The sequence below is a fragment of the Pseudorasbora parva genome, chromosome 10 (genome assembly GCF_024679245.1).
Source record: "Pseudorasbora parva isolate DD20220531a chromosome 10, ASM2467924v1, whole genome shotgun sequence".
Classification (NCBI taxonomy): Eukaryota; Metazoa; Chordata; class Actinopteri; order Cypriniformes; family Gobionidae; genus Pseudorasbora; species Pseudorasbora parva.
The window spans coordinates 4,696,419-4,718,705 of NC_090181.1; the positions used below are offsets into that span (position 1 = coordinate 4,696,419).

At 37.1% G+C, this 22,287-nt stretch overlaps 1 protein-coding gene across 3 annotated transcripts in view; it reads right to left on the minus strand.

Moving 5' to 3' along the window:
* Positions 1–22,287, minus strand: part of plcb1 (phospholipase C beta 1) — a 102,806-nt gene that overhangs the window by 27,637 nt on the left and 52,882 nt on the right. For all 3 annotated transcript variants that reach the window (XR_010907995.1, XM_067454921.1, XM_067454922.1), the window contains exons 10-22: positions 21,008–21,154; positions 19,536–19,693; positions 18,539–18,621; positions 18,178–18,262; positions 17,919–18,105; positions 11,482–11,558; positions 10,231–10,327; positions 10,058–10,142; positions 8,805–8,929; positions 8,550–8,704; positions 6,796–6,960; positions 6,613–6,712; positions 1,691–1,795 (exon numbers count right to left, since the gene is read on the minus strand). Coding sequence is in view for 2 of the 3 variants with exons in the window: in XM_067454921.1 (XP_067311022.1) it covers positions 1,691–1,795; positions 6,613–6,712; positions 6,796–6,960; positions 8,550–8,704; positions 8,805–8,929; positions 10,058–10,142; positions 10,231–10,327; positions 11,482–11,558; positions 17,919–18,105; positions 18,178–18,262; positions 18,539–18,621; positions 19,536–19,693; positions 21,008–21,154 (1,569 nt within the window). In the remaining variant the exon portion in view is untranslated. The remainder of the gene's footprint in view (positions 1–1,690; positions 1,796–6,612; positions 6,713–6,795; positions 6,961–8,549; positions 8,705–8,804; positions 8,930–10,057; positions 10,143–10,230; positions 10,328–11,481; positions 11,559–17,918; positions 18,106–18,177; positions 18,263–18,538; positions 18,622–19,535; positions 19,694–21,007; positions 21,155–22,287) is intronic.

The window sequence follows — 22,287 nt, forward strand, 5'->3', positions numbered from 1 at the left end:
CAAAATCATTTTGATTTCAACATCAACTTATTAAGAAACAAAAATAGTGCTGTCTTGTTGGAACAGGAAGCGGCCATCTCCAAACTGTTCCCACAAAATTGTCCAAAATGTCTTGGTATGCTGAAGCATAAAGAGTTCCTTTCACTGGAACTAAGTGGCCAAGCCCAGCCCCTGAAAAACAACCCCACACCATAATCCCCCCTCCACCAAACTGTACACTTGGCACAGTGCAGTCAGGCAAGTACCGTTCTCCTGGCAAACGCCAAACCCAGACTCGTCCATCGGATCACCAGACAGAGAAGTGTGTTTGGTCACTCAGAGAACACGTCTCACTGCTCTAGAGTCCAGTGGCGGCTGCTTTACTCCACTGCATCCCACGCTTTGCATTGCTCTTGGTGATGTAAGGCTTGGATGAGCTGCTCGGCCATGGAAACCCATTCCATGAAGCTCTCTACACACTGTTCTTGAGCTCATCTGAAGGCCACAGAAGTTTGGAGGTCTGGAGCTACTGACTCTGCAGAAAGTTGGCGACTTCTGTGCACTGTGACCCTCATCATGCGCTGGTGGATGCTGCACAATAGTGGTGGTTAAGGAGAGTCCCAATTCTATATGTAAATGCGCTTTGAGTGCCTAGAAAAGCGCTATATAAATGTAATGAACTATTAATTATTATTATTATTAAAGTTCTGCATAATTAAGGGCGTGGTTACTTTGAGTGACAGGTGGATTGCCATTTATCTGCCGTCCACATCCGGCCTCTTTGCCTATTTTCTGTTATCCAGGAGTGACATTCAATGACGCGCTGCTAAGATGGTAACGGCCAGCTCGTCTCTACTTTACGCTTCAGAATGGCTCAGGCGACGTCCATGTTTTTTTTACAGTCTATGGTGTCAACCTATCACGGTACCACGCTTGAGTTCACTGAGCTCCTGAGAGCGACCCATTCTTTCACTAATGTGTGTAGAAGCGTCTGCAGGACTAGTGCTTGATTTATACACCTGTGGCCATGAAGGGATTGAACACCTGAACTCAGTGATTAGGAGGGGTGCCCCACTACTTTTGGCAATATAGTGTAAATGTATATTTGCTAGGTCACTGTTTTTATGTGGCTTTAATAAGGGAATTTTTCCTTTAGTTAAAAAAAGGAAAAAATCTTGTCTCTTAAGATTGTCCCATCATTATTTGTGTCCATCATGAGTTGAAACAAACATGTGAAATGCTGCTGAGAAGGCCAGTGTTGCTGTTCCTCTGCGATGTAACACCTTTTAACTGAATCACAACACCGACAGGAGCATTTCTGAGTAGTGGAGACACGAATCTGTCCCATAATCCCCTATCTCATCGTATCATATGCAAATGAAGACCATGAGTGTTTGAAAAAATTACCGCTGAGATGAAGCTCCTCACAAAAAGCACTGAAGGTTATCAGACGACAATACCACTGTACTCCGATATATACCACGGTACTGCTAAGTCGAATATATTTGTCACATGTTGTAAATAATGCAAAGAAGCTTGATGGTCCATTTTCTTTATGCAAAGTATAATTTTTTGATTATGATCAAAAGCAGCTTGTGAGATTCACTCATATTTACCATTGTATTCATATGGACACCACATTAGTACTATGGTGCTTTTAGCAGATCCTAAAATAGTTTCAGATGGGTGCTTTATAGTAATAATTTCTTACCAGCGAATGTATCTGGTACGTAATCTTTCACCTCGATATACACGAATATAGCAGGAAGAGTTAGAGCTTGATTCTTTTCATTTCTCAAACCGATGTAACGATAACCTGTTAAAATATGAGAAAAATATGGTTTAATACAATGAATATTGAATTAATATTTCTAGTTTTCCTTCAACTACTATTGTATTCAATGGAAAATATACAATTCTTAAAAATTAACATTTGTGGTTAATTAAATAAAATAAAAAACAGAAATACTGAACAAATCTCAGTAACAGTATATATATATTATAAACTAACGTTTCTCAACACAATATTCAATATATATATTGAGTATTGTGTTGAGAAACGCTAGTTTAAACTGTTTAAGTGAAATGCCACATCATAAATGCCATTTGCTGCCATTATAACACTCAAACTCAACACCATTTTTGTAAAGGTCACTAAATAAATGCAGGAAAGAAGAGACCAATCACATTTCAGTATGCAAAAACAATGATGAGATAATGGTTTATAAAATACACAAATGTGACCCTGGAGCACAAAACCAGTCGTGTGTCTCACGGGTATATTTGTGGCAATAGCCAACATTACATTGAATGGGTCAAAATTATCCATTTTTCTTTTATGCCAAAAATCATTAGGATATTAAGATCATGTTCCATGAAGATATTTAGTAAATTTCACATAGTAACTATATCAGAAATGTATTATTATTAGTAATATGCATTGCTAAGTACTTCATCTGGACAACTTTAAAGGAGATTTTCTCAATATTAGATTTTTTTGTAACCTCAGATTCCAGATTTTCAAATCGTTGTATCTCAGCCAAATAGTGTCCTATCCTAACAGACCATACATCAATAGTGTATGGTGTATAAATCTCAATTTCAAAAAATGTACCCTTATGACGGGTTTTATGATATAGGGTCACACATGACAGCACATCCCAAACTGGAATTAGTCTAGAAGTATATTACGTTTTTTCAAACAGTGTGTAATAAAGCTGTTTGTGAATGTTAAAGCTCTGCAAAGTATCCAAGATCAAAAGGTTTTCCATTACAGAGTTGCACAAAACTGTTACATTATTTCCTATGACGATGTGAAATGACGGCGTTTCCATCAACCGATGTTATGTGACTAAAATGTAATTTTTCCTCTCGCTATAAGTCATTCCAATCATCATGGCGACGGATGTTAGTAGGTTAGCATATATCTCAGCCACCGCACTAGCCATTATATATAATCCAAGGAGACGTAGGCGTGTTATCCAAGCACTAATGGCATGAAAAATTCCCTTTTATTTGTGAGTGGCATGTTAAAGGTGTTTCTGCTTTTTCTCCCACATATCTGCTTCAAGGTCTGGATAAATTGTGGCATTTCTTTGTTGTTTAGAATCCAGTATTTGCTCAAAATTTGGCTTTCCTTAGGGTAGTGCATCTAATATCTAGGCCTAATGTCCAATTAAACACTTCCTCTGTGGCAGTGGAGAAACCATGACATAAAATGGGCTGATGATGGCGCAATAGATGGGGCTCACTGTGCATTGTCCTATTTGCCATGTTCAAGGGTGTATAAAAAAAGACTGGTACTGTACAAAAAGTGATCATAATGTGGCTTTCCTTAGGGCAGTACGTCATATTTCAAGGCTTGAAGTCTGCTAGGGTAGTGCCTCTAATATCTAGGCCTAATGTCCAATTAAACGCTTCCTCTGTGGTGGTGGAGAAACCACACCACAAAATGGGCTGATGGCACAATAGGTGGGGCTCACTGTGCATTTTCGTTATACACCAAGTTTAATGGTCTCTCGTGCACGCTCAAAAGCGTATATATATATATATATATATATATATATATATATATATATATATATATATGTTGTAACGGAATGGCTGCCTTTCCCTTGTTATCAGCGCCACCCCGTCTCTGAAATTGTCGCCCTTCGCCAGGTTTCTGACTGTGAGAGAGAGAGAGAGAGAGAGAGAGAGAGAGAGAGAGAGAGAGAGAGAGAGAGAGAGAGAGAGAGAGAGAGAGGCGCTAAAAAATATCAAGAACTGGCGGCGAGTGATGAGGAACACCTGAAGATAATGAAGCCTCATCACCAACGCTGTTAACTGCCGAGCGCGCCTCTCCTCAGGAGACCAGTCTCTCTCCCTGTGCATGCACACTGATGTTAGTTTGACACTTTATTCCCTTTATTTTGTGAACATTTTTATATTTATTTATGTTAATAAACGCCACATCTGTCATTGCTCCCTCTGCCACTATATATATATATATATATTACTTGCCAAGGTCTTTTTAGTGGTGCTGTAATACGGTGCTAAGAATATCATGATAAGAACCCCAAAACAGTTATATCCAGCATTTTTGCATAACGAAAAAGTGCAACTTGAATTAAAAGTGCACCTTGTCGAGTTTGACGATCACTAAAGAATCATTAAACATCTGCCATGAAAACACACTTCGGACCCACTTTATATTAGGTGGCCTTAACTACTATGTACCAACATTGTAATTAATCATTTAATACAATGCATTTATTATGTACATACATGTTTTTACATTGTACATTTTAAAAAATACCTGCATGTAATTACGTCTGTAATACATTTCTGTAGTTACATTTGTAATTATACAGTTGGCACATCCCTTACACCTAACTCTACCCATAAACTTACCCATATCACCACCAGTGTTGTGCAAGTTACTTCCAAACTGTATTATAGATTATATATTACTGCTATTTAAAAGTAATTCTTTACATTACAATATTACTGTCTCAGAATTGTAATGTGTTACATTACTACTGTATTACTTTTGAGTCTTTCACCAAAATAACTACAGAAGTAGCTCTTAACATTCTAAGATGTAGGCTACCAGAGAGAATTTTACATCCAGTAGAAGGCGATATGATGAAGCATAATGACTGTGGGCTATAGAGAATAGAGAATTGGCAAAGTGAATGCTCAAGACACTGCAAGAAATCATGACAGACAGAATCACAAACGATCCAATTCTGTTATAAGTATTGTAGAGGTAAAGATTATCTGGCAATATCTGGGAATAGCTTAGGTCTGTTCATAGACACAACAGAACTGTGTGTAAACTCTATGTTATGACAATATGCACATTTGTTCTTTTCTTATTGTTGCAACAATAAGTTATTTATTGCGACAACCGAGTTATTCGGTTTTAGACAAAGGTTGCATTAGATTGCATTTGACTAGCCTACGTTCTTGTCCTTATCTGTGATAAACTCTAAGCAATGCGCATCCATCTCGCGAATGTACAGTAGGGATGTGACGGTGTGGACATTTTCCCATCAGTTAATCAAAGTGTGATGTGACAACACCGGTAATAACGGTATCTGGACTTTTAAATCACTAATTCTATCTAACTGAAAGGAACATGCGCACCGCCGCTCAGGCATTAATAATGGAGCGGATGCAAAGCGAGTGCTTTGTATGAATTCCTATGAAAGTTACACTTCCATATGAACTGAAAACGCGCCAGTGCGCGCACACCGTGAATGACAGCTCGTCAGTAAATGCACGCTCTGTGCGGCCAAGCAGATTTTAGTTTTGGTTTAGAATTAGCCTATTATTTTTAATGAAAAACACAACAAAATGACAAACTCCCTTTAATAGGCACTTTTACATTTCACTTTAAAACCAAATCTTCTGCGATCATCTTGTCTGTCAGCTCAAGATCTGAATCCTGCTACGTTTGTACTGCGACACGTTCGGATCATGCTTAGCAGACACCTTCAGTTTTTATTTGAACAGCCTGTTCTCTAACTGAACTAAATTACTTTATTACTATAAGAAATCAAAACGACGGTGTCACGGTGTGCAGTAGTCTTCTTCTGTCATCTTCACCCATTAAGTGTTGTTTATCCTTTAGTTTGGCTCAGCAGCGCGCGCCTCGTCTCTCGTCCGTTCTTTGACGCGCTTGCCGTTGAGCTTTTCTTTGAAACGACAGAGCCTTTAAACCTTCTTCAGCCACTTTTCCACTGGCCAGCGCGAGCACACAGGCTGAAATCATGCCTGCGGTAAAATCTTTGTACACTTCTATAAAATCCACACTAAACACGCACATCTTCACTGGACTATGTCACACAATACAAATGTACACCAGCAAGAGGGAGATGAATGAAGTAAATCGCAATACAAATATATCAGAAGCTGTCATTTAGTCTTTATTTACTAACCTGGACACCACACACGGCTATTGAATGACCAAGAACAGGTAATAACTTGCATTTTTCATTCGTTAATGTATAGCTGTATTTTTTTCCTTTTCCTTTTTCATTATTTATTTATTTTTACGGGTTTTTTACTTAATGCAAGCGTTACTGAAAATGTACAGAGTAAAATTCATTACATACAGCAAACAATAATAAGTTACTGTAATGTATTACTTTTGTAATGCGTTACTCCCAACACTGATCACCACATCTGTCCCTAACTCTACCCGTATCCCACCTCAATATCAGCAAAAGTGCTTTGCGATACAATTTGAACACAGTAAGTACATTGTACTTATTTTTTTATGTAAGTACATAGTACTTAAGTCCACCTAATATAAAGTCGGGCCCTTCCGTACATATCTGAATCTCAGTTATGGTAATGGATGTTTGGTTTCTGACATGTGCTGTAAGCGGTCGACCAATCACGGAAGACTGGGCCATCTGACCAATCAGAGCAGGCTCTCAGAAAGGCGGGGTTTAGAGTGACTGAATCTTCGAATGAACTGTTTCAGACACTGAGAAAAGTGCTGATGCTGCAATGGATATTATGAGGCAATTATTGTTTGACCTTGGATGCATGTAAAACTAGTATAGGAGACCTCAAAACAAAATTAGGACCATTAAAATAGAATAATAGGGGCACTTTAATAAACATGACAGAGAGTCTCACCTGGACGAATGGCTGAGACGGGAATGATCCGGTGACCGATGAACTTCCCGCCCTCCTCAAACACGGCTATCCTCAGGGAAGCGAGGGTAGGCAACACAACCTGACGGATAAACAACACAGTTATTTATTTCCTGCAGTGCAGCCATCTGATGATAACAACAGGATTCCAGAAACATCACATACTTTTTTGAAGACGATGGGCTCCTCGTCCCACACAGGGTTGATGGCGTTGCTTTGGGATGTTTTTGTCTTGAAAGCTTTTCGTCTCGTGTCAACTGGAAGTCCAAACATGTCAATCTCCACATAAACGCCCACCTTCTTGTCAGTCAGAAACTGTCCTGATATGATCTAGTGGAAGAGAAATGGAGATTTGTCTGCACAAAAACAACTCAAAACGCAGCATATATATTTACACTAAATACATCAAATAAAAGTGCTTTACCCCTTACCCCCCATTTTGGCAAGGGGGACATAAATGACACACCCAACATAAAACGTTCTGAATAGACACATAACCAACACATATTTGGAAAGCCAACACACTTGAGAGTTTACAGTTCAAGACTCATAATTACTCAGACTGTTATTAATACGGAGGTAAATAAGCTCAAACATAAAAACAAAAATACAAGTATTTTTTAAAGCAACACTGTGTGATATTATCCCCCATCTAGCGGTGTAAAGGTTTATGACCATCCAGTGAATAATAGTTTCTGTTCCTCTCAATTCTGATTTCGTTTTAACTCCTACGGTGGCCGATTTAGTCCAAGATTAACATGGCAATCCCCCTCCTCACATTCGACACGGTGCCATCGAGTGTTAAAACGCGAAAGGCGAAGCTTGAATTTACGGGTATGTCCCTCTTTGGCTAATGTACTTTCAAGATGGAGGAGCAACATGGTGACCGGCATTCGACCCCTCACCCGTATGTATTTTCAACGGCATATTATAAACTTATGAGAATACTTTATAACTTGGAAGAAGTAAATATAAATTAATGAGCACATATATTTTTTGAAATAACTAAGTGTTTTTAGCTAAGAATAAACTAAAAAAGTTACACAGTGTAGCTTTAAATGTATAAAAATATGATTTATCTGTGTTGTAGAAACTTAGAAACACAGTGAAGCTGAAGCCACAAGCCTGCTTATGCTTTGTTTCAAATCTGAGGATGTTATCTCTAAAACTATGAATTTATATAAACATTTTCTACAACTATGTCATGTGAGTTTTTAGAGATGACTGATAAGCAGCTCTTCGGATTGCATAATTCATTGGGAAATGAAAAGAAATGATATTATGTATGATAAAATATTTAGAAAATGTGAGAATAAATCAATATTTCTCCACATATGCACACTTTTGGACTAAGAGCCCTAACGTACGCTGTTTAGTGCAACAAAAATAAACCGGAGCAGACGAATATATGTACTTATATGTTTACATGTTATATTTTGCACTCCAGACATAAATTAAGAAATTAATGTCACTGCAACCTAGTTTTATCATTAAAGGGATATTTAACTTTAAAATGAAAAATCTGTCATCCTTTACTCCAACCAAACAGTTAACCGGGGCCATTGACTTCCATAGTATTTTTTTTTCCTACTTTTTTAACTGTTTGGTTAATGAAATTCTTCAAAATATCTTCCCTTGTGTTCAGTTGAAGAAAGAAATTCATACAGGTTTGAAACAACTTGAGGGTGAGTAAAGGATGACTTTTCATTTTAAAGTGAACTATCCCTTTAACAGTAGTCAAATATCGAAGCTGGAGTCTTTAATCTTTCTGACGATCAAGTAAGAGTGTGATGTTTTTAACCTGCAGTGAATGTTGAACAGTAATCTGGGGCCATCGATGATCTTTGTACATAAAGCGGTTAAGGTCTTGGCAGCAGTCTGATGTTCCAGTTAAAATCCATATGTCTAGTAAGTCTGACCTTCACTGATAAGGTATTGGCTACGATCCCATCCACTGTGCTCTCTGTGAAGGGGTCAAAGTGCTTGTCCGGTCGCCTCATGAACTCTGGTTTGAGTCTGTAGCCGCTCTTCCCGTTGTACTCGTACATGCCGAGGTTCAGCTGCATGGACAGATCTGAGAGAGCAGAGTCAAAAAAAACAGATATGAAGCGAAATCGCAGTTGACATTCCTTCTCACAGTGAAGTGGTGTTTTAATAAGCGTTCATCTGCTCACCGATCGTCTGGAAGTTGAGTGCGACCAGCTGACAGCCGGCGTTCCAGAAGACCTGCGGCATGTAGTTGGAGGAATCCACCCGGGTTCCTTTAGGATAGATTCGGCTGAGCTGAAACTTGTTGTATCTACATGTACACAGTTAAGGGACTGACGTGATGAACGCCACTGATAAATCACCAGAACATGCAGCCCTTAAACACGCTGAATCTGACAAAACATGCCGGAGTAAAATAATGAAAATATGCGAAATATTCAAGAAATTACATTTGTCATAAAGACTCCTTTGGCGTTTTTGCTGTGTGATTTTGCATGAGAAATAAGCACATCTGGATTATATTTACAGTATATTTATAAGATATACGTACTAAAAATAAAATAAAATATAAAAATACATTAAAGCTACAGTATAAAGAAAAATATGTTTGAAAAATTAGGGGGGAATAAACTTTAGAAATGTTGCCTTTGCTAAAAGTCCTAAAATTGCTGAAATAACAATAATACACTAAACCTATATATTAACATGTCAAATATTAATTTATGCTCTATTAAATATTAAAGCTATATATATATATATATTAAAAAGTCTCTAAAAATAGGCTTTGTCTAGCTTAATCCAAATGGTAAATTTCTTATTTATTGATTTTTTTATTTGTGTTTATGGTAAAATGAGACCCAGACATGTATTCACTCAAAAAAAATGCTGGGTTAAAACAACCCAAGTTGGGTTGAAAATGGACAAACCCAGCAATTGGGTTGTTTTAACCCAGCGGTTGGGTTACATATTTGCTTAAAACAACCCACTCATTGGGTTTGTCCATTTTCAACCCAACTTGGGTTGCTTTAACCCAGCATTTTTCAGCGTGTTGGCAGGTTTTGTGACATGCACCCAGTAAAAAAAGAAAATTGAAAAAAAGTATTTTATAAAAGTGCATCATAGCTCTCGAATCTAATTCCCTCTTTCACGCGTTCAAACCTGCCGAGTCCCGATCAGTCATGAGAACGATCTAATGCTGTCGATTCTGAATATGTGCGGTTCGTTCTTCACACAAACCTATGAGACGCTTCAGATGAGCTGAAATACAGTGCTGTGATGTTCCTGACAGCTGGGATTATTTGGGTCATAAGTTATGGCATGAATAATAGATGCACTTGTCCTGGTTTCCTGTCATGTGTCTGATCAGATCTGTGGGGTTATGTGTGACGTGGCTGCAGAAACAACACAAACTCATCCTGGAGTTCAGGGTAAAGGATGCTCCACGAACTCCACGGGGGTCTTGGTGAGCTGCTCCAGGGCTTTGGTCTCCACAAACGATGACATCTGATAACTGCGTTTGGTTTCTGAAAGCGGACACATGGGGTTTGAGCCAGATCTTCACAGCGCACACACACACACACACCTTACCACATGCAGGCGGACTGGACTTACTCTTGGAAACCTCGAAGGAGTGGAACTTCGTTGGCTGGATGTAATTGACCAGCGTGGACATTTCTTCAGTGGCGAAGGCTTCAGATCCTGCTGTACCCTAAAAACACACAACACACACCATCACATCAAGGTTAAGATCCTCCTTTCACAAGCCATTGAGAAAAATGCTCATTTCTGTAATATACTGGTGGCAATGTACCTGGAACTGACACGAGAGAGTTAAAATCATTTCATTCACAGAAATCAGCTTCTGTTCATCACCTCAAAATCAAAGTTAATGTTAACTAGAACTAAAAATAGCCTTTTCTGTCATTTCAATACAGCTGAAATAAAATATAATTATTAGGAAAAACTTATATTAGAAATGAACTAGAAATGAGAAAACAGCTTAGAACAAATTACAAATGTTTGAATACTAATTGAAATATAAATAAAGTTCATTTAAATAAAAACAAAGCCATACAGAAATAAAAATAAAACTCAAATAATAATGTATTTAAGCTATATAGAAATATGTAAAAAAAAATAATAATAATAATAAAAAAAAAAGACAAAAGCACAACAAATTACTAAAACTAAATCTGGAATAAAAAATAAAGCCATGCAGAAATATATGGAAAAAAAACAACAACACAAAAATAGAATATTAAAAATATAAATTAGAAACATAGCCTTGGCAACTAATTGAAATAAGTTTAAGTACTAAAATAAATAAAAAAGTTAAATAATAAAAATGCATTCAAGCTATATAGAAATATTTTAAAAAGAAATTAGAAACATTGCATGGCAACTAATTGAAATAAATTTAAGTACAAAAAATAACTATAACAAATGATATATATACATATGTTGCCTTTGCAACAAACTGAAATTAATAAATAAATAGAAATTAGAAGCATTGCCATGGTAACGGACTGAAATAAGTTTAAGTAATACAATTACAAAAATATATATATTTTTAAATTAATAAAAATACTTTGAAGCTATATATAAATATATATATTAAAAAATTAAAATAGAAATGTTGCCTTTTGCAACTTACTGAAATCCTTTTACGTTGAAATCCTAAAATTACAAAAACTGAAATAAAAATAAATCTAAAAGCTATATAGCTATATAGAAATATGTCAAGCACATAAAATGACTAAAACTTAAATTAAAATGAAAACTGAAATAAAAAAGCAATTATAGCATTAATAAATACTATCACATTATTACACATCTGCCAATAAAACACGAACTCTTGCTGACCTCGTCCATCGACTTCTTACAGTCGTCATCGTCGTCATCTTCATCCTCATCATCCTCAGCCTCCACCTCTGCCGGCGCTGAACGACAAAAACACAGTCACACTTCAGTCAAATCCCTCTTCAAAAACAGACGCGTCTCCATCCACTCAACATGAGCCGAGCCGGACGTCCCGTTATTCCCGCGGTGAGGAGAGCAGATGTGTGTGCTCAGACTTAATCAATGAGTGTGAGCTTCACGCCTGCTGTGTAAAGGATCATTCATGCTCGTGCGTCTCCGAAAAAAACTCATATTGTTTCCAAACTTAAATTGACTATACTTAATGTTGTATGTATTAACCTGAAGAAAAACATTTTCAATGAAAATTTACTTGTTTAAGCAACTTTCATAATGTAGGTCTATGTAAGCAGCTTAAATAATATATACAAATCTTGAAAGTATGCATACGGCAAACAAGGAGATAAACAATTCGAAATGAAACCATTAGATTGTTTGGTAGACTCAATTTTTGCAGTCTTTTAATTCTCTGAAATTTTCTGGGGACCTTCTGGAGGAGCCCTGAGGGTCCCCGGACCCCAGTTTGAAAACTGAACTACACAACGCTGGACAAATGTTTGCTTTATACAGGCTCATTTATTTGATCAAAACTACAGTCAAAACTGTGAAATATTATTACAATGTAAATCAGCTGTTTTCTATGTGAATATGTAATAAAGTGTAATGTATTCCTGTGATCAAAGCTGAATTTATCATCATTACTCCAGTCTTCAGAGTCACATGATCCTTCACTAATCATTCTCAGATGAGGATCTGATATAAGCTCAACAATCATGATTATAATTGTTGAGATGTGTAATACACACACCACCATTCGAATCAAAATGTATACAGTATATATATATATATATATATATATATATAGATTCATACAAAAAAACAGAAATTACCAAGTTTATTCAGCAATGATGCGTTTAATTTATTAAAAGTGACAGTATAGACTTTTATAATGTTACAATAGATATTTAAAGTTTATATTATATTATAATTACAATTTAGAAATATTATACATATAACACACACACAGGCCGCAACCTCTAGCGTCAGTCGCTAGAGCATCTCTTGAGGTCAGAGGAGTGAGGTTTACTCGCACAGCAACTACTCCTAGCTGGCCTCTGTTACACACACACACACACACACACACACACACACACACACACACACACACACACACACACACACACACACACACACACACACACACACACACACACACACACACACACACACACACACACACACACACACACACACACACACACACACACACACACACAATTAACCATTTACTTTTATTAAATTGAAATGAACTGAATTTAATTTATTTATAAATAATATTAAAAAATGTTTAATGATAAATAATATTTAAAATACTAAATAAGCAATAGTAGCTTATAAACGGTTTGCAAATTTTATCATTTTTCTTATATTGTATACTTATAATATAGGAATGTAATATAAATAATAATAGTAAGGTATATATCATAAAATAATATTTTATTAATTTATTAATGTAGTATAAATAATATAAATAATTTAGTTAAAAATATATATTTTTTAAATAAAATGAAATTTTATTAATAATTGAGCACCAATAATAATCATCAATAAATGATTTCTGAAGGATCATGTGACACTGAAGACTGGAGTAATAATGATGAAAATATAAAGATTTGATCAAATAAATAAATTATATTTTAAAGTATATTCACACAAAAAACAGTTATTTTGAATCCTAAAAATATTTCACATTATTACTGATATCGCTGTATTTTTGATCAAACAAATGCAGCCGTGGTTAGCAGAAGCGAGGTAGTGTGTTCCTCTATAAATGAGCGTGTGTGTGTGTGTGTGTGTGTGTGGCTGATGTATGAGCTGTGTGGGCATGAATGAGCTGAAGTCAGCGTGATCTCAGACATGAGTTCAGGGCTCAGTGGAGCTGCAGGTGGAGGTCTGGAGGAACGCGCACCCCGCTGAAGAGCCAGCTGTTCAACATCTGCTTTCCAACCTTTCCAAACCTCTGGCCTCCATCACGGGCTCCGTCAGACTTAAACGCGCTCGTCTCCGACCTGCGGAGGGTCTGAAATGTCAGCCGCTCGACTCTCCGCATGCAGCCGAGCACAGAGACGGCTCACGCCAGCGCTAATCGAGCTCATGACGCTTATGTGCTCGCTTTCTTTCCACTAAAGATAGAAGCGAGCCTCGAAAGGTGACAAATCAACAGGTTCATTTCACTTCAGAGACCAGGAGTTTTTCTAATAACACGCGTCACATGGCATATACATGGATAAGTTATCATTTTACTTCCACCATCTACCAAACCATTATCCAACAGTGAATATACCAAAACAACAAGCTCAAAACTATTATTATTATATTATTATATTAATTATATTTTTACAATGAAAAAAAATATTTATAAAATGTAAATAGAAAATTATAATAATACTTTTATTAACTAATATGAAAATATTTAAATAATAAAATGATTTAAAAAAAAAAAAACTATAGTTCATTAACAATTTACAAATGTAATTTTGTTTTTATATTGTATATTTACAATGTAGCATGATTAGAGTGTGGCACCAGGTGTCTACAATATTAAAAAAATTTAAGATACTGTTTTTGGGATTTTCCTTAATTGTCCATTATAATCATCAGAATTAAAAGAAATAAACATGTGTAATGAATGAATATAATAAACAAGTTTCACTTTTTGAATGAAATAAGTGAAATAAATCAACTTTTTGATGATATTCTAATTATATGATTAGCACCTGTATATATGTGTAGATATATTTATACAATAAAATAAAATCATATTAACAATTTACTAATTATAATTTATTTTTAAATTATTTTATAAATATAAAATAAATAACTATATATATATATATATATATATATATATATATATATATATATATAAATAATAGTACATCTCTAATATAATTTTATATAGATAGATAGATGAAATGAATACCTTTTTTATATTAAGTTTTTGCCATATTTTTTGAAATTTAATTTAATTTAAAATAACATAAATAATACTATATCATAATATGATAGTATATTATAGTATTATAGTAATATCATACTATAATAGTATATATAATAATATACAATTATATTTTATTATTAATTTACACATTTAATTTGAATATTTTACATAGCATATTTACAATAATAATAAACGATGTCCTGCATGTCAAGTACATTAACTTTTTTAAATAATCGGCAGTCTGTTTGAAAGTCCCGCCCATTTGAGATCTCATCAAATCATCACACACTAGAGAAGTCTAGGTTTCCATTCTTCATAATGCTCTTAAAGTCTTTCAGGGAAGCGCACAGCGTCCATACGGGACGGTTTTGCAGCCCATTGACCAGTCAACATCAACGCTCGCTTCACTGAATAATAACACAGGCATGTCCACAGTTTAATGGACATGCAGATTTCAAGTAATCTGGGAAAAGCCAGACCACTTTCCGGCAAATTTAGATTTGCTCTTCAAGTAGTCTGGCAAAGAGCTCATTTAAACCCATTTGTAATCTGTCGACGGCAGCGCAGTGACGGTGAAGCAGGATGCCGCTGTGGAATATCACTCGTTCGAATCAGCTATCCAAATCAGCGCCTCTTTTGAGCGATTGAAACTTTTTCTTTTTATTAAAATCCGAGTAAGGCACAACAGTCGGCTACCAGATGTGGATTACACCGGCTGTGATGAGGAGTGTGATCACACACACACACACACACACACACACACACACACACACACACACACACACACACACACATGTTGGTCTATGTGGTTTACAGGGACTCTCCATAGGCGTAATGGTTTTTATACCGTACAAACCGTATTTCCTATCCCCTTACACTGCCCCTTCCCCTAAACCTACCCATCACAGGAAACATTCTGCATTTTTACTTTCTCAAAAAAACATCATTTAGTATGTTTTTAAGGCCATTTGAATTATGAGGACATTTGATATGTCCTCATAAACCACATTTATAGTGTAATACCAGTGTAATACCCATGTAGTTATACAAATTTGTGTCCTCATAAACCACATAAACAGGCTCACACACACACACACACACACACACACACACACACACACACACACACACACACACACACACACACACACACACACACACACACACACACACACACACACACACACACACACACACCTCTGGATCTGGCCTTTCTGTACTTATTTCCTCACACTAAATCTGGTAATCATGTAAAAAAATGTAAATAATTGTAAATAAATAACTAGCGTAACTATGCTCAAGTCTGAAAATGTTCTAAAGCATCTGAAATGACTTTAAATAAAGTTTGTGAGACACAATTTTCCAAAGACTCCTCGATATTATTTTATTTTCAAAATATTGCAAATCGTGTTTATAATCGCAACACAAATGCCTTACAACGGGGACGAATGCGATCAGAGCTCAATGTTTTCTGTTCGACCGTCAATCCGAGACGTTTCAGTTGGTCTGAGAAGCTATTAGGTTTTCCAAATAAATTATATTTTAAAGTATATTCACACAGAATCAGTTATTTTGAATCCTAAATATATTTCACATTATTACTGATATCGCTGTATTTTTGATCAAACAAATGCAGTCGTGGTGAGCAGAAGAGAGGTAGTGTGTTCCTCTGTAAATGAGCGTGTGTCCAAGTTGTGCAGAAATGTTGATGGAGTGGTGATGGACACCCGCTATTATTATATTTCTTTTACAACAACGGCAAAAGTCGCCAGAAGCCATTGCTACATCTTCCTCAATATCACAAACAGAGAATTGCTGTCTTAGATGTGTCGCTTTGCATACGTCATCGTCCGCTGGTGACGCCCCTTTGGAAACGATTTGTCTATGAAGCTTTGCCAGACCATAACGCAGTTACTACTGAGAATGCTCTGGTTTTAATCAGGCTAGATTTCAAGGGAGAGTGGTCCAGAATTAGCCTAGAAATCTAGACGCACCCTAGCGGCAGCAAATCTAATCTGCCGCGAGTGTCGTCTAGCAACTCTCAATACACTTCTGAGCTGTAAACGCCAAACTCGGGTCGGGCCAATCACATCGTGTATAGAGTCGGTGGGCGGGGCTTAACATGGCAGAGTTGCGTGCTTCTAGTAAACACAGAAACTGGCGAATGGCGGTCTTTCGAATCAGCTCTGACCGCGACTCTGGAAGACTTGGAGTTAAGCTTTTCTCTGAGAAAAGAACAAAGAACGGCACTGAAGTCATTCTTAAGGTCCTTTCACACCGGACACGTAACGAAAAAGCGAATATTTCGCGTCAAAACCATTCACATCAGCCGCGACACGAATTTGCGACGTTTCAGAGCTCCAACATTCCAAAACTTTCGCAGCGACAGCTGAGAAAACACAGACACTTCATCATTCAGTGAAGACGAGCTTTTCATTTTATTTAAAGGACCGAGAGGAAGGTTTTGGGTGCAGCCAGTCTTATAGAACAGAGAGTCTGAAGGGGAGGATGCTAATCTTGTACAGGAGCTAAAACTTTATCATGGCCGGTTCAGCACTTACTTTCTAAAGTCTGTGGGACAATTTGAGGATCTCCTCCAGAGACGGCAGCGCATCTGACGATCTGAAGAGACAAACCGCGCACTTCAGGGACTCAATCGATCCGAGCAGATGTTTCCAGTCGAGTCACAATGTGAACATTTCAGTGCCACAGACATAGCCTACTATTTAAAATCAACTATTTATAAAAGGTAATAAGTTATTATACTAACTTATAAGTTAAGTTATTGCTGTCTGTAGCATACAGTGGGCAAACACAGCTGCAGCTGTACAGCTTACAGTTGTAATCTCATGAGAAATGCCATGCCTGGCAAAGGTTAAAGTTGATTGAATAGCTCGTGACATCAACTGGACATTTCGTCACCTTTGTTTCCTTGTATGTGATTGGTTGAAGCCGTTTTTGTCGCCGCTAGAGTAAAAAAAAAATCGACATCGAAACGAAAAAAATAAATCGTTTTTCCGCCTCAACACATTCGCGTTCGGTGTGGAAGCGCTCATTACACAAACAGCTGATCAAAAAAAAAACATTGCGCAAATTATTGGCACGTCAAAATCGCATCCAGTGTGAAAGGGCCTTTAAGAAGGGAAGATGTGTTCGGAGTTTTGCCGACCGGATACGGCGAAAGTTTAATCTGTCAACTAGCTCTACTTCACCTTCGTTGCTCTGGTTGGTTGTAGCGCTATCCTATCGCGTGCAGAGGGAGTTTGAAAGACAACCGTTTATCCGCCCCTCAGATTGAGCTGCCAATGGTGAGTTTCCAGACCAAACATCTTCATGTGGGTCTGACTTGTCAGGCTAGTCCAGAATACGAGCGCTTTAATACCTGGCGGTCCAGCACTGGGGGACGACGGCTCAAACACGCTGGACGAGTCGCTGTTGGTGTTGGACACCTGCTCGGACAGCTTCTTCTTCGTGCTCCCGTCGGATGGTTTCGGATGGGATTTCTTGTTCTTGATGAGGATCTTTCCCATGAGCTCTTGAGGGCTTGGCAGAGGAACTCCCGACTCGAGCTGAAACACAACACAACCTGTCACGAGAACGGACGCGACTGCAGAAAGAGGATGCGGGAGCGATAAACTTACAGGATATTTCTCAAGCGGCTCGGTCAAAAGTGCGTCCCCGAATATCGATCTGCAGTACTCTGCCATTTTGGCCTGCTGTTTGGGGCTGTGATTCAATGCAAACACACAATGAGAGCTGTCAGAAAACACACATCATCTCATTCTCACATTGCATCTCATTCACGTCCTTCTGCGACTGGGGTGAAATTCCCACATCATGTCCTCTTTGATTTCATGCAGAAAATAAAGCCGCCACATCTCAAGAGAACAATGATGACTGAAAACAAATGATGCATTTCAGAGCCGGTTTCTAATCGCTCCGCTCTGTTGCCATAGTTGCAGGAGCCGCGGCGCTCCGGGACGGAAGTATCTGACGACTTACGAGTCCACGTGATTCTCGAAGGACAGGATGACGGGGAAAGGAGACGTTTTAAAAGCACACTCCGCTATGGCTTCGATCACTTCCTGAAAACAAGAACAGATTGAGCTGAAGTTACACATGACATCAATAGCTATATTTACATTGATTCTACATTTTTATTGCAGTTATTTACAACAGTGAATGCTATGATTATTATTGTACTTTCTATTTCACTTGTTACTCAATACAATGCACTTGAATTAGGCTTTGTTTTATTACACTTATATATAATTTAAAATATAATTATATATATATATATAAAATATAAAATTATATACATACATATGTATATACAACAAAACAACAAATTAATAATTATTTAAATTATGTGTATATATATATATATATATATATATATATATATATATATATATATATATATATATATATAAATAGAATTAAATATAACACACACAAATAAATACATATATAAAATACAGAGTAATATAATATAATAAAACTAAAAAGGAAATAAATAAAATAAATAAATAAAATAAGAAATAGAGTCATATGAAATGTATAAAATATATATAATATTTTATAAATATATATAATTTAATATTTTATTTGACTCTATTTCTTATTTTCTATATTTATATATATATATATTATATATATTATTAGCTTCAATAAAATGAAACAAGCACTTATGGTGCAGCTAATCCACAGAAACATTTTGTATTTGGCTGTGTATCCATTAGTGAAAATATGACTCAGTAGACGTTTTCATTTTCTGGTTATTTTTTAGCAAGTATTCTTTGTAAGTTAAGCACTACTTAACAGCAAGCCCTGATGAAAGCCTGAGCTAACTCAAAAGTGACCCAGACTCTGGTGTGTGTGTGACGGTGGGCCGCGGTCACCTTGAAGGAGATTTCTGAGGTCATGGTGAAGCTGTGTGTGATGACGGGTGTGTGTGTGTGTGTGTGTGTGTGTGTGTGTGACGGTGGGCCACGGTCACCTTGAAGGAGATTTCTGAGGTCATGGTGAAGCCGTGTGTGATGACGGGCTCCTCCTCCGCCGTACGGCCCTTCCAGCAGTCCAGCTCCACACAGCGGCAACCGGACAGCAGCGTCTGCCGATACATCTCCACTGACGAGTTACCCGCGAGCTGACCCGCTGACCACACACACACACAAAGGTTTTTGTTTTCATATATTTATGTTCAATTTACATGATTTAAAACACACACGTGTTCTCTCTCTCTCTCTCACACACACACACACACACACACTCTCTCACTCACACACACTCTCTCTCTCTCTCACACACACACACACACACACAAACACGCACACACACACAGTTTTTGTTTTTATATCTTTATGTTGACTTTACATAGACGGAATGATTTTTATACTGTACACTACATTATTTAAACACACACACACACACACACACACACACACACACACACACACACACACACACACACACACACACACACACACACACACACACACACACACACACACGGCAAGAACGCTGACTTGATTAATTAAATTAAATTTAAAATATTAAATGATAAATGAAAATAAAAAATTGCAATGAATAAATTCTCATATATTTATATACTCATACTCATATTTGTAGCCAATGATTTTATTATTAAATACGTTATAAAACCAGGAATGTTTATTAAGTTCATATAGTATATATACTATATGAACTTAATTACAGTGCAATTAAGTTTTTAATTGCTGACTTAGAAGAAATTTAGGTTTTAAATTGTAATAAATAAAATATATGTATATATACATATTTACAACTTAAAATGTATGTATTTATTTAATGTTATTATATTTAGTCTAATGTACTGTATATTTACAATTTACACATTTTTATACAAATTTGTATGTATTATATTTTATTTACAGTTAACAAATGCTAACAACAATAATTCTACAGCTTGCATATTTTTAAATTGAACTGCATTATGATGCTTTCATGCTGTTTTTGTACTTTTTTGACCTTGACAGAATTCTCCTCCAGAACTTTCAAGAGAAAAAAAAGTATTAATAAATGAATACAGACGCTTCATTTCAGGTCCAGCAGTCGCTTTAAGAACATGTATTTCAGTTCTTCAGCAGCTCTGCACGACCTGCTGTGTTTTAGATCAGTACATTAGCAGTACATTCACTGTAATTGCATTTATAATTTATTTCTTGTTTTTTTAGGCCTATCTGAGCATGCGGCGTGTTCTCGGCTCTCTCTCCTGATAATTGGCTTTTACGTGATGTAATGCACTTTACCGTAAGTAGGCTTTAATGTAAATGTTATAATTCATGCAAAACATTGGGAAATGTGGAATTATTATAATAAAGCTTACAAGACAGCACTGCTTTGAAATGTATGTGTTTCAAATGTTCTGCTTTTATAAATTGTGTCGGTATTGATTCTTGCGGTATCTGTTTGTGAGGAGTATGGTGGTACCTGTGAGGTAGGTGTTATGGGAGGAGTTGATGAAGTACTGGGACAGCGGGTAGGTCATGTCTTCACTCTGGTCCAGTTTTTCTGCAGGAATGACGTTGTTTTCTTGACTGATCAGATACCTGGAGAAGCCCTCGACTGAGATCTGCCCTGTTGCACAAATAACACAGTACGTTAGAAAAAAAGAGGTGCATGCAATTCATATTTGTGATATGCAATTTAAAATAAAGTTTTTTTGTAATTGTAATTTATTCCTGCGATGCAAAGCTGAATTTTCAGCATCATTGCTGCTCCAGTCTTCAGTGTCACATGATCCTTCAGAAATCATTCTCATATAATGATTTGATGCTCAAGAAACAGTTATGATATATATTATGTTTCTTTGATGGATAGAATGTTCAAACTAACATATACACTACATTGCCAAAAATGTTAGGACACCTGCCTTTACATACACATGAACTTTAATGCCATCCCATTGTTAATCCGTAGGGTTTAATATGGAGTCGGCCCACCCTTTGCAGCTCTAACAGCTTCAGCTCTTCTGGGAAGGCTTTCCTCAAGGTTTAGGAGTGTGTTTATGGGGATTTTTGCCCATTCTTCTAGAAGCTCATTCGTGAGGTCAGGCACTGATGTTGGACGAGAAGGCCTGGCTCTCAGTCTCCGCTCTAATTCATCCCAAAGCTGTTCTATCGGGTTGAGCTCAGGACTCTGTGCAGGCCAGTCAAGTTCCTCCACACCAAACTCCTCATCCATGTCTTTATGGACCGACGCTTTGTGCACTGGAGCGCAGTCATGTTAGAACAGGAAGGGGCCGTCCCCAAACTGTTCCCACAACGTTGAGAGCATGAAATTGTCCAAAATGTCTTGGTACAGATTTAAGTGGCCAAGCCCGACCCCGGAAAAACAACCCCACACCATACTCAACCCTCCACCAAACGTTACAATTGGCACAATGCCATCAGTCAAGTACCGTTCTCCTGGCAACTGCCAAACCCAGACTCGTCCATCAGATCACCAGACAGAAGTGTGATTGGTCACTCAGAGAACACGTCTCACTGCTCTAGAGTCCAGTGGCGGCTGCTTTACTCCACTGCATCCCACACTTTGCATTGCTCTTGGTGATGTAAGGCTTGGATATGCTGCTCGGCCATGGAAACCCGTTCCATGAAGCTCTCTACGCTGTTCTTGAGCTCATCTGAAGGCCACAGAAGTTTGGATGTCTGGAGCTACTGACTCTGCAGAAAGTTGGCGACTTCTGCGCACTGTGACCCTCAGCATGC